The sequence below is a fragment of the Terrapene carolina genome, unplaced genomic scaffold, assembly GCF_002925995.2.
Source record: "Terrapene carolina triunguis isolate 2854851 unplaced genomic scaffold, T_m_triunguis-2.0 Scaffold93, whole genome shotgun sequence".
NCBI classification, from domain to species: domain Eukaryota; kingdom Metazoa; phylum Chordata; order Testudines; family Emydidae; genus Terrapene; species Terrapene triunguis.
This window is the reverse complement of record NW_020664444.1, coordinates 30,767,170-30,784,903: the sequence shown is the minus strand read 5'-3', so window position 1 is coordinate 30,784,903 and position 17,734 is coordinate 30,767,170. Positions and strand designations below refer to the sequence as shown.

At 47.2% G+C, this 17,734-nt stretch overlaps 1 protein-coding gene and 1 pseudogene across 1 annotated transcript in view; one reads left to right on the top strand and one right to left on the bottom strand.

Annotated features, from left to right (window-relative positions):
* IL20RB (interleukin 20 receptor subunit beta) overlaps nt 1–17,734 on the bottom strand; it is a 31,220-nt gene that overhangs the window by 1,981 nt on the left and 11,505 nt on the right. Inside the window, exons 2-6 of the mRNA XM_024199106.2 lie at nt 12,499–12,625; nt 10,951–11,141; nt 7,586–7,707; nt 2,150–2,300; nt 1,671–1,819 (exon numbers count right to left, since the gene is read on the bottom strand). Coding sequence (XP_024054874.2) covers nt 1,671–1,819; nt 2,150–2,300; nt 7,586–7,707; nt 10,951–11,141; nt 12,499–12,625 — 740 coding nt within the window. The remainder of the gene's footprint in view (nt 1–1,670; nt 1,820–2,149; nt 2,301–7,585; nt 7,708–10,950; nt 11,142–12,498; nt 12,626–17,734) is intronic.
* Nucleotides 4,421–4,575, top strand: LOC112106060 (annotated as a pseudogene).

The window sequence follows — 17,734 nt, the reverse complement described above, 5'->3', positions numbered from 1 at the left end:
TTTTGATGGGTAGCAGCTAATTTAGATCCCATCATTTTGTAGGTATAGTTGGGATTATATTTTGTCATGTGCATTACTTTGCATTTAACATTGAATTTCATTTGCCATTTTGTTGCCCAGTCACCCAGTTTTGTGAGATCCCTTTGTAACTCTTTGCAGTCTGTTTTGGACATAACTATCTTGAGTAATTTTATATCATCTGCAAATTTTGCCACCTCACTGTTTACCTCTTTTTCCAGATCATTTATGAATACGTTGAATAGGACTCGTCCCAATACAGACCCCTGGGGGACACCACTATTTACCTCTCTCCATTCTGAAAACTGACCATTTATTCCTACCCTTTGTTTCCTATCTTTTAACTGGAGTGCCTGGCAATACTTTCAAGATCATCCTTAACAAAAGGCTTGTCATTAAATTATCTTAATCACCCTGTCTCTGTTTATAAACAAACTCCCTTCCCCAAGGGCAGAAGCTGGGAGCAGCACAGAACTTATCACATTCCACACCCAAGCTCTGCCCTGTGAGCAGACCTCCAGTATGAAGTTTGGGGGTTGGGGGGAAGCGAGCAACAGAGGGAGGGGGGATGGAGTGAGCAGGGAGTGGGGCTTTAGAGAAGGGGTGGGGCAGGGGCAGAGCCTCATGGAAGGGGTGGGGCAAGGGTGTTTGGTTTTGTGCAATTAGAAAGTTGGTAACCCTACACCCGTGATATCTGCAAACCTGCCCTAGGGGTACCACACAGTGTGTTTGTTAGCACGCTTTCCGGCCCAGTACACTTTTCCTGGAGGGACACGACCCAGTGGAGCCCAGCTCTGGTTGCTGCTGGTATTAGTGCAGAGCCCAGGACAGCCAGAAAAAGTGCAGACCAGGGCTATGCTGCACGTGCCTCCAGCACAAGGAACCTGCAGCTCATTACCCAGCCATGCAGCAAGGATGGAGGGAAGGGATGAGGCACTCAAATGGGGAGCGTCAAAACAGGAGGAGAAAGGGGGCAACCCCAACAGGGGTTTGTGGGGACAGTCACATGGGGGAGGGGCAGCAGCTTGGGGATGACTGGGCTTCTGAGAACGCAGGGTGGGAATAGGTGTGCAGGGAAATAGCCTTCTCCTTCACGCTGGAAGGACTGTTTGGCTTCGAAATACTTTCATACTCCCCTGAATACGTAACACTGTTTGCTTTTGCTGCATCGGGCCCTCCACGGCTGTAGCCCTCTGCATGACACTACAGCAGACCGGGCTCTCCAGGAGGCTGAACCCCTCCCCATTGGCCCAAACAGGAGGGGAGCATGCTCAGGATGCCTGGCTGTCATCTCTCAGCTCAGGGCTCCACTTAGGAAAGCAAAACAGGCCAACATTTCTAACGCAGGGGCCCTATGCTGGCCACCCATGTCCATAGGTAGGGGCTTAAACAAGTGGTCTCATTCTGAGAGCTGCTGAGACTCTGCACTTTGAGTCAGTGCTCGGATGCCCTAAAAACCAGGCCACTTGCTGAGGTGCCTAAATTGAGGTTTAGGCACTTAGCTTCAGGCAGCTGTGTTTGAAAATGTGCCAATCATTCCCCTCTGGATTTCAGCTCCACTTGGAAGGAGCAACATCCACTCACTCAATCAGTCTCTTCCTCCCTGTAAATATACAGCATCCCAGGAATAACAAGGAAGACAAAGAAATTACCAGGGTGTCTGGTAGGACAACGACTGGACAGCAGGAATACTGGAAGATTTGACTCATTTTCCAGGCAAGGAAAGGCAGGGCCAAGACACCTACAACAAATCCCACGAAGGACACCAAGGCAGTCGTCATCCATATAGATCTGCCACCATCTAGAGACAAAGGAAGGAAGGAGGACTTCAGCAGAGAGCCTTTGAGGGCAAGAGACACAATTACAGATCCTGAGAGAAATGCAGGGCCTGTCCTTCTCATTGACCCCAATGGGAGCCATGAGGTCCAAAAGAATCAAAAACTACCCAGCCAGCGCAGGGGTGATTCTCTTCCCCCCCCCCCCCCCCCGAGGAAACAGTTGCAGCAGGCTTTGTACAGGGCAAGAGACAGCAGGCAGAAGCGAAGAGGAGAGATGCTGGCAGACTGGGCAGCTGCATAGTCACTGCACCGTGCTTCCTCTGACACTACTGGCGAGGAAGTCCGGTCATCACCTGGCCCATGAACACACTGCGTCTGGCTGAAGTTGCTGCTCCTGTTGATGGCCTCTACGTAGGTCTGGGCTTTCACACAGTACTCAGCTCCTGCCTCTATGGTGTCCAGATGCACCACAGAGCTGATCTCCTTCACAGTCTTCTTGTGCACCTGCCAGAGGCAATGACAAGCACGTCAGAGTCCAGGGCCCAGTGAGAGCAGCAGGCTTGTGGTCAATGCTGGCCTGATTGCAGGCTGTGGGAAGAAAGGGCTGGGGGAGCCAGAGAGGAATGGGGAGAAGGGAGTGGGAACTGAGAAGCCAAGAGATAGAAAGGGAAAATGGAGGGGGAAGTTAGGGGATGGGCAGCAGAGTGAGACTGGACAGCCACCGGGGTAGAAGGGATGGGATGAAAGGCACTATAAACCAAGGGCAAACAGAGGCCTGATTGGAGCGAGTGCCTGTGTCAGGAGGTTGTGAAGGCATCTCCGTGTGCAGGGGGAAGGGAGGGGAGGCCACGGGGCCTAGAGCCCTAGGCAGGTGACCCTGGGTGCAGGGGAAGGCAGGAAGAACTCTGTGACCCCATGCTCCTGCTCGAATGCCACGCCCCTGCCCCGTCTATTAAATGTGTGAGAACTCATTGGCCAGGGCCTGTGGGTGAGAGGAAGAAGCTCTCACACATGGTGAACGAGAGGTACAGGGGAGAGAAGGAATGAATGAGGGCGGGGAGAGAGTGCAGTGGCAGACAAACCTCTACTCTGCCCCCCACTCTGGACTAAAGTTCCCTCCACTCCACAGTCTTGGGAGCCCCTTACTTTATTTACATCTGAGATGCAGAATTGCAACAGAGGTTAGAGAGACAGTTGTTTCCGCTAAGGGAAGGAGCCTACAGCATTCCATTTTCAGTTGTGTCCCTCATTTCAGGTTTTTGTCACACATTCATCACACTGCTGACAGGCAGGCTTAACATATTTGCTTTGCCTGGAAATTCATTAGTTTTTCATTTTTGTAAAAAAAACTAAGGAATTCCATCATTTGCAACGGTAATGAACCACTGAATGGGTGTGAACCCACAGCACACTGCTATTATTTAAGCTACAGGAGGGACTCTGCTAACTAATAGCAATAGTGGGTTGTTATCTTATGTGTGCCAGCCAGTAGAGGAAGCTGTATAAACACACATTTTGCTAGTTGCTTTTAATTCTGTGAATATTCCAGATGCAACGTGCATGCTCCCAGCAGGCCCTGCTGAGCCTCCTGTGTCATATACATTCAATCTGCACAGAATTACAAACAGGACACAAAATACCTTTCTCTAGGGGAAGGTGCATTGGGCTGGGAGCCAGGACACTTTGTGGTCTAGTCACATCTCCTCTACTAAGTATCGTTAATACTTCTCTGTAATACACAGCCCTTATTATAAGTCCTCACATATTCCCATTCTAAGAGGAAGACAAATATTAGCCTCCACACGTTTTAGCAAAGCAATAGTTAACATGGGGCACAAGCTCGTTTCTGGTAGAGCTGTGAACAGAACCCAGGCTTCTAATATGACAGATGTATGTCTCAGCCATTTAGCTACACTGTCTCTGAGAATGATGACTATGCCAAATTATGTGCTTGGGTATTCTGTCTGTAAAATGCAGAACTCCTGCATATGTAAAATGCTGTTTCAGTGAGTTACACATAATCCTCTAGTGGCTGGTCCATAGCGGATATGAGGCTTCTCTTGCTACCAGTTAACATAAGTAATCCTTCAGCTCAAGTAGTACGTATCAGTGCTAAGCTGCATGGCTCACAGCCTGCTCATGTTACATTTAGGATGTGTGTGCGGGGGGAGTTTTATAACTGAACATAAGATTGTTTTTTATTTTATTATTTTAAACCTATGAAGTTATTTATAAAACATTGTGTTGAAAGAAGGTTATTAAGATTGCAAAGTCAGAAGGTAGGAAGTGCCAGACTTAGAGTTGCCCATTCAACCTCAGTCCTGCCCACTTGTGTGAATGCATTATGTTTTATTTACATGGGAAAGTTGCTTTGGTTTAATTTAAATTGGGTTTTTAAAATCAACATTGTTAAACTGGTTCAAACCCCTGTGTGGTTGGTTTTATTCCTGTTTAAATCAAGTACATTTGCTTAAATGAGTCCTAATTAATTTAAGATAAACTGAAATAAGTCTGATGTAAACCAAAGTCAGTACATCCACACATAGGTTTGCAAGGGATTAAATTAATTTAAAACCCTACCTGTAGTTAAATGGGTGTAGCTTTGCCATGTAGACAAAGCCACAATCTTTGCGCAGTGGCAGTATCATAGCTAATGAAGTTATTCTGAGGCGTGATTATTGCTAGTTGAAAATTTTTTCCACAGGACCCCTGCATCATTCAATGCACAGGAGGGGCCTGCTCTGGAGATGAATCAGGGATGTGTAGTAAAAGGAGGTTGGGAAAGAGATAGGAAAGTGTTACTGCCATTATACAAGGCACTGGTGAGACCTCATCTGGAATACTGTGCACACTTCTGACCCCTCCATGTTTAAGAAAGATGAATTCAGACTGGAAGAGGTACAGAGAAGGGTTATTAGAATGATCAGAGGAATGGAGAACCTACTTTACAAGAGGAGACTTAAGGATCTTGGCTTGTTTAGCCTAACTAAATGAAGGCTGTGCTCTCTATAAATAGAACAGAGGGAGAGGAATTAAGGGCCAATGTTGGCACAAGAACAAATGGATATGAACTGGCGATCAAAAAGTTTAGGCTTGAAAATAAAAGAAGGTTTTTAGCCATTAGAGGAGTGAAGTTCTGGAACAGCCTTCCAAGGGGAGCAGTGGGAGCAAAAAATGTAACTTGTTTTCAGACTGAGTTTGCTAAGTTTACGGAGGGAATGGTATGATGAGGTCGCCTACAATGGCATGTGGCCCATCTGCAACTGCTATTAGTAAATATCGCCATTGGCTGAAGATGGGAGAGGGAGGGTTCCGAGTTACTATAGACAGTTCTTTCCCAGGGATCTGTCTGGTGGGTCTTGCCCACACGCTCTGAGTAACTGATCATCATCTTTGGGGTCGGGAAGGAATTTTCCACAGGTCAGATTCGCAGAGACCCTCAGGGGTTTTCACCTTCCTCTGCACCATGGGGCACGGGTCACTTGCTGGTTTAAACTAGAGTAAAGAGTGGTTTCTCTGTAACTTGAAGTCTTCAAACCATGATTTGAGGACTTCAGTAGTTCAGCCAGAGGTTGGGGTCTATCACAGGAGTGGGTTAGTGAAGTTCTGTGGCCTGCGATGGGCAGGAGGTCAGACTAGATCAGTGGTTTTCAAACTGTGGGTCGCGAGCCAGTACTGGGTCGCAGAATGTAAGGCACTGGGTCGTGGCGGCTCTGGTCAGCACCGCCGAATGGGCCGTTAAAAGTCCCAGCGGTGGTGCTGCCCAGCTAAGGCAGGCTAGTTCCTACCTGTTCTGACACTGCGCAGGTGTGGCTCCTAGGCGGGGGGGCCAGAGGGCCCCACATGCTGCCCCCGCCCAAAGCACCGGCTCTGCACTCCCATTGGCTGGTTCCCGACAAATGGGCGCCGGGGGGGGGGGCCTGTGGGCGAGAGCCTTGCGCAGCTGCTTGCGCACCTCCGCCTAGGAGGCAGACCTGCTGCTGGCTGTTTCCAGGGCGCAGCGCGGTCTGTGGTGCCAGGACAGGTGGGAAGCCTGCCTCTGCACCCCGGCTGCACCGCTGACCGGGAACCGCCGGATGTAAGCCTGTGCCCCAACCCTGCACTCCAATCCCCTGCCCCAGCCCTTTGCCTCCCTCAAACCTGGAGCCCTTTCCTGCAGCCCAAACCCCTCATCCCTGACCCCACCCCAGAGCCTGTACTCCCACCCCAGAGCCCTGACCCCCTCCCACACCCCAAGCCCCTGCCCCAGCCCTGAGCCCCCTCCCACACCCTGAACCCCTCATTCCTGGCCCCACCCCAGAGCCCGCACCCCAACCCTGAGCCCCTCCCACACCCCGAATCCCTCATCCCCAGCTCTGTTGGGTCGTGGGCATCAACAATTTTCTTCAACTAGGTCACCAGAAAAAAAGTTTGAAAACCACTGGACTAGATGATCATCATGGTCCCTTCTGGCCTTAAAGTCTGCGTCTAAGTGGGTGTGTTTCCAGTGGGGCCCAAGGGGGATCAGTCCTTGGCCCTACACTAGCCAACATTTTTATCAGTGACCTGGAAGAAAACAAAGTCATCACTGATGAAGTTTGCAGATGAGACAAAAATTGGCAGAGTGGTAAATAATGACGAGGACAGGTCACTAATTCAGAGCAATCTGGATCGCTTGGTAAACTAGACGCAAGCAAACAATATATGTTTTAATATGGCTAAATGTGAATGTATACATCTAGGGACACAGAATGTCGGCCATATGTACAGGATAGGGGGACTCTACCCTGGAAAGCAGTGACCCTGAAAGAGATTTGAGGGTGATTTTGGGTAGTCAGCTGAATATGAGCTCCCAGTGTGACACTGTGGCCAAAAGGGCTAATGCAATCCTGAGATGCATGAACAGGGGAATCTGGAGAGGTTATTTTATTTTTGTGTTTGGCTCTGGCATGACCGCTGCTGGAATACTGCATCCAGCTCTGGCATCCACAAATGAAGAAGGATGTTGATAAATTGAAGAGGATTCAGAGAAGAGCCACGAGAATGATTAGAAGATTAGAAAAAATGCCTTATAGTGATCGACTCAAGCAGCTGTATCTACTTAGCTTAAAGAGAAGATTAAGGAGTGACTTGAAAGAGTTTAAGTTTCTATTTAGGGAACAAATATTTAATAATGGGTCCTTCAATCTAGCAGAGAAAAATATAATACAACCCAATGGCTGGAGGAAGATGAAGCTAGACAAATTAGGACTGGAAAAAAAGGCGTAAGTTTGATAGTGAGGGTAATTAACTATTGGAACAACTTACCAAGGGTCTTGGTGGATTCTCCATCACTAAATCAGGTTTAGATGTTTTTCTAAAAAGATCTGCTCTAGGAATTATTTTGGGGCAGTTCTCTGGCCTGTGTTATGCAGGAGGTCAGACTAGATGAAAGCAATGTCTTTTCCAGCCTGGGAATCTATGAACCATGGCCTGTCCAGGCAAGGGGCAGGTCAATCAGACCTGGCAGAAGGGCAGACATCTTGACTCTGTGGTTATTTTAATTGTAATTCTGCAATGTGCTTAAACTTAGAGACTTGCTCTGTGACTTCCTGCATGAGAAGTGAAACACAAAATGGCGGCTGCCTTGGACAGGGACTTTCTTTCCAGTTACATACACCATAATAAGCTTATGATCGTAGCTGCTACATGCTATAGCAGGGGACTAGAGAGAGCAGAGGGATGCTGTGCTCAGAAAAATATCCCATGTGCTTTCATTCTAAGCCATGCAGTGCTCTCCAGTCTCACCTGAGAGCAAGGGCAAAACTCACCCTTTCCTGGCCCTTCCTCCAATAGAATATGTGGAATTGAAAGGCTGGCCCCAGGTCTTCCAGCTTCACCAGTAAGTGATACCCGTCAGCAGAGACTTCCATCACAGGTGGGGTGAGGAAAGCTATCAACACAGAAGCAGCACTATTACCACCATCAAAGGCAACCCTGAAACCCCCCTTCCCAGACTGGTAGAGAGGCAGGAAATGCTCCCTTTTGGGACTCCCCTTGAACTGTATTGGCAGCCAATTGCTTCACTGAGGCGGTTTCGCTTGATCTTCCTCCCTCTCTACCTGCTTTGTTTCTAAAGATAGTAGCAGCCCCTTGGGCCAGGGTGGATTTTATTCTATCAGGTTGAGGCATTTAGCAATAGCTGAGTTGCACAAACTTGAAATTTTTTCTGTGTGGGGGAGGAACTGTTTTGTTTGAAGGCCCCATCCAAGCAATAACAACCAGGTAGGGCAGAGGGTGCTGAGAAACCAGACCAGACTGGTTCTTCTGGGCAAGGGGTGCTAACTCTGTCCAAAGGCCCAGAACACACGCTTTGAAACTCTTTTCTCTGACATTGGTTTCTATTGGCCTGATTTTCCAAAGTGCTGAACCCTGCAGCTCCCATTGAGGTGTGGGGATAGTGGGGGGAAATCAGGCAGTCTGTTTCCTGCATGCTCTAGTTGATTTTTATTCTTGCAGCTTTGTGTGTAACACTGCTGTAAATGACTCTTGTTTCATGGCTATTGTGATAATCAAGGCTTGCCACAGTTCTGGAATTAAGCCTTCCATGTTTGCAGTATTATAGGAACAAAGTTTGGACTCCCTACTACTAAATACTGAAACATACACATATTTAAGTTACGGCGAGGGTTGCTAAGTGTAGTATCGGGGCAGTGCAGAGATGACCTTTGAGTTGCCTTTGCACACACACATTCCCTGCAACTTGCACCCTGAGGTGAGCCACCAGTAATTTCTGGATATGTGTTAATATTAATAAATAAGTTGATAAATAGGATGAAATTCAATAAGGACAAATGCAAAGTACTACACCATGACGAGGGCCACCCACCTCTCATGAGTGCCTCCTGTCAGCCGGGTGTGAACCTGCACCCTTTCTCTGCTCACAGTGCCCCCTGTCGGCAATTACTCTCCAGCTAAGCCACACATAGTCTAAATGTATGAAGGAACTCCTGCTGGGGTAACAGTCCAACAAATGGTTGGCCTTCTCTGAGGTCTTCAGCCCTGTCTCCAGGGCCACCTGGGGGGGGGAGGCAAGTGGGGTAATTTGCCCCGGGCCCCACAGGGGCCCCCCCACGAGAATATAGTATTCTATAGTATTGCAACTTTTTTTTATGGAAGAAAAATTGCTTTGCCCCAGGTCCCCTGAATCCTCTGCCTGTCTCTGGGCCTGTTTATACTCTAGCCCCTTTCTCAGGCTCCAAAAAGAAACTTGTGCCCTTCTCAGGGCTTTGGCCACTTCACCAGTGGGGAGAGCCAGTCCCACCCACTACTCTGGGTCCCAACAAGGGGCAGCCACGTGCTGCTTTCTTTACTAGTTGCTACTGCTGCATTCCCTGGACTGCTTCCCACTCCATCCCATCACTTTCTTGGGTTCTCTGTCTGAGCAGGGTCTCTCCCAGGCCTCCTTGCCTGGAGAGCTTCCAGTCCTATCCCTGCTGGAGCAGGCTTTCTCCCCAGTTTCCTTGCCTGTGGAGTCTTACAGCCTTCATAGAATGTCAGGGTTGGAAGGGACCTCAGGTCATTCAAACTCCCTGCTCAAAGCAGAACCAATCCCCAGGCAGATTTGTGCCCCAGATTCCTAAATGGCCCCCTCAAGGATTGAACTCACAACCCTGGGTTTAGCAGGCCAATGCTCAAACCACTGAGCTATTCCCCATCCTTCCACTCCGTCATCCTTCAGGTCCACAAGAGCAATGACCTGCTCAGCCGCTGAAGCTCCTTTTAACTGAGCCTGCTGGGCTCTGATTAGCTGCTTCCCTGCAGCCTCTCTAGGCAGGCCTGGTGAACCCACCTTCACTGCTCCTTTCCTAGGGCAGGGTGGGGTAGGACTGCGAGGCCTCCAGCATGTTACACCCCGTCACAAACACATAGGAAGGAATAATCAAGTGCACAAATACAAAATAGGAAATGACTGCCTACGAAGGAGTATTGCAAAGAAGGATCAGGGATTACAGTGGACAGGGCCGGCTCCAGGCACTAGCATAGCAAGCAGGTGCCTGGGGCGGCCAATGAAGAGGGGGGCGGCACGTCCAGCCGTTCGGCGGCGGGGTCGTCACTCCCTCTCAGAGCGAAGGACCTGCCACCGAATTGCCGCCGTAGAATGAAGTGGCGGTAGAGCTGCCGCAGCTTGCGATCACGGCTTTTTTTTTTTCTTTTTTTTTTCCTGCTTGGGACAGCAAAAATGCTAGAGCTGGCCCTGACAGTGGATCACAAACTAAACATGCGCCAACAATGTAATACTGTTGCAAATAAAGCGAACATCATTCTGGGATGTATTAGCAGGAGTATAGTAAAAAAAACATGAGAAGTAATTCTTCCGCTCTACTCAGCACCAATAAGGCCTCAGCTGGAGTACTGTGTCCAGTTCTGGGCACCGCACTTTGGGAAAGATGTGGACAAATTGCAGGAAGTCCAGAGGAGAGCAAAACAAAACAAAAAACCACTTCCCCCCCCACCCCCCCCAAAAAAAGATTAAAGGTCTAGAAAACATGATCTACAAGGAAAGATTGAAAAAATTGGGTTTGAGTAGTCTGGAGACGAGAAGACTGAGGGTGGACATAAGTCAAGTACGTAAAAGGTTGTTATAAAGAGAAGGGTGATAAACTGTTCTCCTTAACCACTGAGAACAGGACAAGAAGTAATGGGTGAAAATAGCAGCAAGGGAGATTTAGGTTGGACATTAGGTAAAACTTCCTGACAGTAAGGGTTTTTAAGAACAGGTTTGACAAACACCTGTCAGAGATGGTCTAGGCCTGTATCAGTGAAGGGGACAGAACAAGATGACCTATCGAGGTCCCGTCCAGTCCTACATTTCTATGATTCTAAGATTATTACTTTTTAAGGAATTTAATTTTAAAATAACATTTATTGACATGAACTGATTTTAAGAATTAAAAGTGAATTGAAGTGATCACTAGTAAATAAAAAGTATCTATTTTGTTATGTATGAGTAATGAGATATTAATATGCAAATATTCACTAACAGAACTGCAACTTATTATTTACTCCCTGTACTTACAGTGTGAATTGATCTGCTGTTTCAACATCAATGAAAACATTTTTTTTTAAATGAACACATTTTATGTTGCTTATCCCCGGTGGTGATGTAACTGTCAGGAGGAGGCAGAGAGCTTACTCGTTATGCGATTGAAGAGAACTTTTAGTGTGCTCCACTTTGAACCCCGAGAACCTAGGTTTGCCCTCACACGTAGGTTATAGGGCACGGTGGCAGAGATGTCCTCTGTGACATTGCACTGAGTCACAATGATGAGCGAACACTCGCTGATGGGTATCCAGATCTCATTGGCATAATCTCTTTCATACTCCCTGGGGAAAGCAAAGAAAAGCACAAAGACAACACAGGATAAAATAACACACCTCTATCCCCACCCCTTAACCATCCCATATCCTCTAAGGACTCTAATCAGAATCAGCTTCACCTGGGTACAGAAATCTACTCCAGGTTTTTCTTCTTTGTTACCAGAAGCGCATGTAGGGTGACATCCACCATTTGCAGAGGGAGAGCATACAGCCACAAGCACAAGGCACATTTGAGAACTTAAGTGGAGTTTAAATGGCTCGCAGGCCATGTGCTGGGCTCTGCCCAGGGGGAATTTCACCCTGGGAGACATGTTTAAGCTTGAATTTTTAGTCATGTTTTAATTTACATGATCACAAATTCTGGTGCAGACAGGACACTAATGGACCACTTGATGATTGCCGAGGAAGGATCACTTGATGATTGCCCGGTTCTGTTCATTCTCTTTGAAGCATCTGGCATTGGCCACTGTAGGAAGACAGGATACTGGGCTAGATAGACATTGGTCTTACCCACTATCACCACTCTTATGTTTGTAGCTAGCCATGCAGTTTAGGGTTAAAAACACAACTAGAAACAAATGTTTGTGCCCTGTCTACAATAGAATTCACAATATTACGAATTAATATTTGTTAAACTAAAAATTCAAGTGCAGACAAACTCGGATGGAATCAGATGCCCAACCCTCCTACCACACAACCTGAGACTGTTTGCCATCAGAAGGGACCCCTGGGGCTGGCATAATGGCAGTGGATGGAAGCAATACGGGTGTATCTCAGCCTCCCTTATTCTTCAGTGTATCTGTGAGAGAGATGTGTGAAGCTGTTTGAGAAAACCCCTCCTTGGAGTGAATGAGAAAGCTGGAGTGAATAAACTCAGTGATGCAGCCGCAGTGACTATGCAGATGTTTTTAGCATTACAGATTCTTTTTAGCAAGGTGACTGAATATTCTACTGACTTTGTTTCTTCAGAACCCTCCTATATATTTCTCCAAATAATCTCCCGGCCGGGGAAAAAATTCACTTGTATGTTTCTCTGTTCCTTCCCCCGCTTTGTCTGTTGCCTGTCTTCCTAGATTGTGAGCTCTTTGGGGCAGAGACTTTGTCTCCATAGTGGTGTGGAAAGCGCCTAGCCCATAGTGGGCACTGCTGTGATCCAAATAACACACAATTAATTATAAAGGCCTGGGCTGCAGGCAGGTTCCTCATGAGGCCAACAACATTTTCCCACTTCTGCATTATTATTGATGGGACTGTCACATTTCTCCCACATCAGTGTGCATAGACCTATGTATGCCATGTGCAGGGGATCCAGGGCTTTTTTCTAACTAGCATCCAGAGAGGGGAGAAAAAACAGGCGAGTTACCCCTGAAACTCAACGGAGTATCTCACAGTTTCTCCAGGGACCGTCACTGGACTCCAGGTCAGGAAGTGCTTCATGTTGGTGGACAGGATGGAGATATTCTGAGGGGCTGGTAGCAGGGCTTCTTCGTCTAGGATTCCACCAGAGAGAGAAACAACTAGTTGTGACCATTTGCTAAAATGAATAACACAGTTTGGAAGGACATGCTTCAACGATGAAGCTTCACAATATGCTTCATCGTTTCACTTCAGCACTGCCACTCGAGCTCTGAATTAGCATATAGGTTGAAAGTATAATTGAAGATAGAATGATAAAGTACCTAGCTGTTTGTAATATGACAGGGACTCAGACCAGCATGACTTGTGTAAAGGAAAATCATGCCTCTCCACTACATTAGAGTTGTTTGAAGAGGTCAATAAAATAGTGGATAAAACTGGACCTTTTAGAAAGGCATCCAATCTAGAATGAGCAACTCCAAGTGATGGAGAACCCATCACATCCCTCGGTAAGTTGCTCCAATGGTTAATTCCCCTTGCTGCCTTATTTCCAGTCTGAATTTGTTTGGCTTCAGCTTCCAGCCATTGGGTCTTGTCCTGCCTTTTTCTGCTAGATTAAAGATCCCTCTAGTATCAGATATCTTCCCCTTAATCATCTTTTGGAGAAACTTAATAGGCAAAGCATCTTAAGCCTTTCACTGGGAGGGAGGTTTTCCAAACTTCAGATAAGTACTATAGCTCTTTTCTGACCCCCTTCCAATTTTTCAAATGTGGACATGGGACCTGCTTGCAGTATTCCAGGCATGGTCCCATGTGTGCCATATGCAAGGGTCTTACTGTTGTCTCACCACTCCCTCATAGCATGAGATGGCAGTTCAGCAGCTCTGCCCCACTGTCCTCCTCTGGGTGTCAGGGATGTGGAATGATGATGACTTGGCCCTCTGGCCAGCTCACATTATAGGTCCTCCCCTTCCAGGTATTGATTGCCAGGATCCACGGACTAGAATTCTGAGAGCTTGGGATAGCGGATATTCCCACAGTGCCACCATGTAGCCCTGCAACCAGGGAGCACTGTGGGGAGTAGGTGCTGTAGGACATACTGCCAAAGGGACCCAGACTGACGACAGTATCCTGAGGTCCTCTGATTAGCCAAGCACCCTATTTAACCCTCCAGGGTGGCCCAGAAAGTTTTTTGGGCAATCACATAGACTTCTGGTCTGCTGCAACATCAGACCTCACCCTGTGTCCTGATCTCTGGTCTCCGATCCCAGCCTGACTCTTGCCTCCTGACTCCAGCCTGGTACTACCTCTGATCTTGGGTCTTCAACTATTGCCTGACTCTGACCCCGATTCCTGCCTCCTGATTCCAGCCTGGTACTACCTCTCATCTCTGGTCTCTGATCCCAGCCTGACTCAGACCCTGACTTTTGCTTATTGAATCTATTGGCCTTGCTGGAGCCCTAAACATAACTAACAGTGTGAACCAAAGGCTATGAAACAGAGTTAGGGTTGGCTTTGGCACAATAGTAACACACCAAATAACCAAGTAACCACATTCCTGACCGGTGAGGACAGTACAACAACACTCAGAGTTCTCAAGTAACCACGTAAACAAATTCCCAAGAGGTAGCACAGGAACACACTGACACATCATAAGATAAGGAGGGGAATGACAGGATAATGGATGAGGATGTTTTGTACAAACTAGCAGGTACAAGGTATAAGGGCAGAGGTGAAAGTAAGCCAATCCAGACCGGCTTCCCCAGGCTGGCGATTTAAAGGGCCCGGGGCACCCTGCAGCAGCCAGAGCCCCTGGCCCTTTAAATCCCCACGGGAACCCTGCCGCCGCTACCCCGGGGGCTCCGGCAGCGGGACTCGGGCAGCAATTTAAAGTGCCCGGGGCTCCCCACCACTGGAGCCCCGGGCCCTTTAAATCGCAGCCCGAGCCCGGCTGCCAGAGCCCCGGGGTAGCGGCAGCAGGGCTCCATCGATGATTTAAAGGGCCCGGAGCTCCGCTGCGGTAGTGGCGGCCAGAGCCCCGGGCACTTTAAAGCACCCCTGAGCTCTGGGGCTCCCAGCCACCTCTGCAGCTGGTAGCTCGGGGGTCATTTAAAGGCCCCGGGGCTCCCAGCCACAGCCGGAGCCCTGGGGCCTTTAAATCTTGATGTATAGGTCCCGCCTCTTCTGGTTGAAGCCACGCCTCTTCCGGTTGAGGCCACGCCCCTGCTCAGGACTCCGGCATACTGGTAAGTCCTTTAACTTATTTTCACCCCTGTATAAGGGTGGTGACTAACAATGTAATACATAAGTTGTGTGTATCAATGTATAAAAGGAGAAGTCATTAGAGGGGCATCTTTGTATCAACCAAGGGGACAGCATTCTGTTATGTTGACTGAGCCTTTACCTTGTCACGGGCGTACATGTGTTAGTGTCCCCGTAACTCATTGGACAGGGCACTAGTACCGTGCTTTGCGGACAATAAACCTGGCCGGGCACCTTTGCCAGCAAACTGAGCCTGTGGTCTTTCTTTTTGAATAACATCGGGGTCTGCTGAATCAACATGCTGCACTCTTTGTGAGAGCAGCTAACACCGGAGCTCCAAGAATAGCAGCACTAGCAGCATTAACAACTGTGCAGCACCAGCAATGCTCTGTAACACTAACAAAAGAACCCAGCACTAGTGATTCCGCCAATCCCTGTTCACCAACTACTGTAGCTGTGACCACTAGGCCAACCTGTCTATGGCTCGGTCTCTTTCACTGATGTCCCAAACAGAGAATGTCTGTCAGAATACTGTCAATCAACACATCTTCCACCCGCCTTGGGCTTCTCTTTTGCCTTATTCTTCTTCCAAAGCAGTGGCTTGCAGGGCTTCCCCCTGGAGCTTCCTGCCAGAACTCGAAAACCAGACAAAAATACAAACTAAGTAACTTCTGCACACCTCAGACTTGAGTTTTTGGTCCATCTCCAGTTCTCTGCTCTTCTACTGAACGCTGAGCCAAAGGGCTGCCTCCCTGGCCTTGCCCTTTTCCCATGGCCCACCTCAGGAGCTAGCTGCACTCCTGTAGCTTTCCCACAGTTCTCCCTCTGCCTGGCTTCTAGCAGACCCTTCCCACAGAGAGGGCGTTCTAGACCACCTCGTTCCTGGGTCTCCTCCTCCCACCTGCTCTGAACTCCAACTCCTCCCTGAGCCTGACACATCCTCCAGGTATAATAACGGGGGGAGGGCAGACAGACCTCTCAGGCTTTAGTTAACCCCTTCTCAGTTGATGCAGGGTTTATATACACCATCATCACAAGTGGTAACACCATCTCCCTGCTCCTAACCAATAGTCCCCTGTTTATCTACCCGAGGATTATTTTAGCCCTCTTTGCCATCACATCATGGGAGATCATGTTCAGTCAGATTCCACCAGGACCCCTGATCCTTTTAAGAGTCTCTGCTTTCTAGGGTACAGTCCCCTGTCCTGTGACCTATGTTTTTGGGTCCTAGACATATGACCTTGCATATAACTGTATTAAAGCATGTTATTCAAGTGAGCCCATTTTACCATGCAATATATATAGTTATATTGTACTGTATAACTGATCTGTCCCCTTCATTATTTGCCACTCCACCAAGTTTTGTGTGATGTGCAAACTTCACCAATAATGATTTTATATTTCCTCCCAGATCAGTGATAATCATATTGAATACCACTGAGCCAAGAACAGATTCTTATAGAACCTCACTGCCCCTATTTGTTGATAAGTCCCCCTTTAGATTACTTTTGGGGACCTGTTAGTTGGACACTTTAATCTATTTAACGTGGGCTACATTGATTTTGATCAGTGATAATATTTTAATCAAGATGTCATGTGGTACTAAGTCAAACATCTTACATAGGTAGGTCTAGTTATATCATGTCAATAACACCTTTATCAACCTCATCGCAAACCAATGTCAAGTTTGTTTAACAAGACCTATTTTCCGTACAAATCTGTTGAATAGGATTAACCATATGACAATTCTTTAATTCTTTATTAACTAAGTCTTGTATCAGACCTTCCATGGTTTTATCTGGGACTGACATCAGGCCCACTGGCCTACTTATCTGGGTCACTGTTTACCCTTTTTTAAATATTGGCCCAGCATTAGCTTTTTTCCAGTCTGCTGGAACTTCCTCAGTGTCCAAGATTTGTTAAAAATCAATATCAATAGTTCAGAGGGCTCCTTGGCCAATTCTTTTAAAACTTCTGGGTTCAAGCTGATTTTAAAATGTATGACTTAAGCGGTTGCTGCTTAACAACCTCTGCAGTTACTGCTGGAATGTCAAGTATTTAATTGTCTCTGTACTCTGTGAATATGGCATTGTGCTTTTTCCAAATACAGAACAGAAATATTTACTGAACACTTCTGCCTTTTCTTCATCATCAACAATTTTACCATCCTTCCCTAGTGGCACTTGAGGGTTCAATTTCCAGATCCAAGATCCTGAATCACAGCCAATGGGGCCCTGGGACGCATACTCCTCAGGATTGGGTAGGCAGGATCCTCCCTCGACATGGTGAAGCTAATGGGAAACAGCTGTCTTCCCTGCCTAACCTGAATTAATCAGAACAGACCAAGCTATCTACTTGGGATCTCCTGAAGTAATCTGGAAGGAAGGAAGAGAATTTCAACTTTGCTCTTCAGAGAGGACACCAGAGGACACTGATGCTTTGCACCACTACTCCTTGTTATAAGTTGGATAGTTGAAGACAAGGTTTAGCTACAGTGACACACAGAAGTTTCTCATTCTTACTGTACTTCACATAGTTTTATATAACTAATTAAATCAGTCTTGGAAATGTAAAAGTCTGTTTGCCCTTAGCAAGTAACTTTTTTTAATAGACAAGTAAAATATTAGTTTTTAATTACAATTACTGCCATTGGAAGGGTGGATTAGAACATCTGAGCCTAGGATGACACATTTTTATTACAATTTTGCAAGATTTAATTCAATAGGCACAAAAGAAAGCTTCTGGTTCTGATGTACTTGTTCAAACTGGTGTGAATAAATCAACTGAGGTAGATGATATTTACTTGCCTAAGAATATTTAACTGCAATTCTGAAAAACACTAACAGAAAAAGCATGTGTGGGATACAGGTTGTCTCAATTATCATTCAATACCTAATCCACTGGAGCAAACTCCTCTCATAACTGGGCTTGAACAAATAAGGTAAATGAAGCAACACTCCTTTTCTGTCAGAAACTAGTTG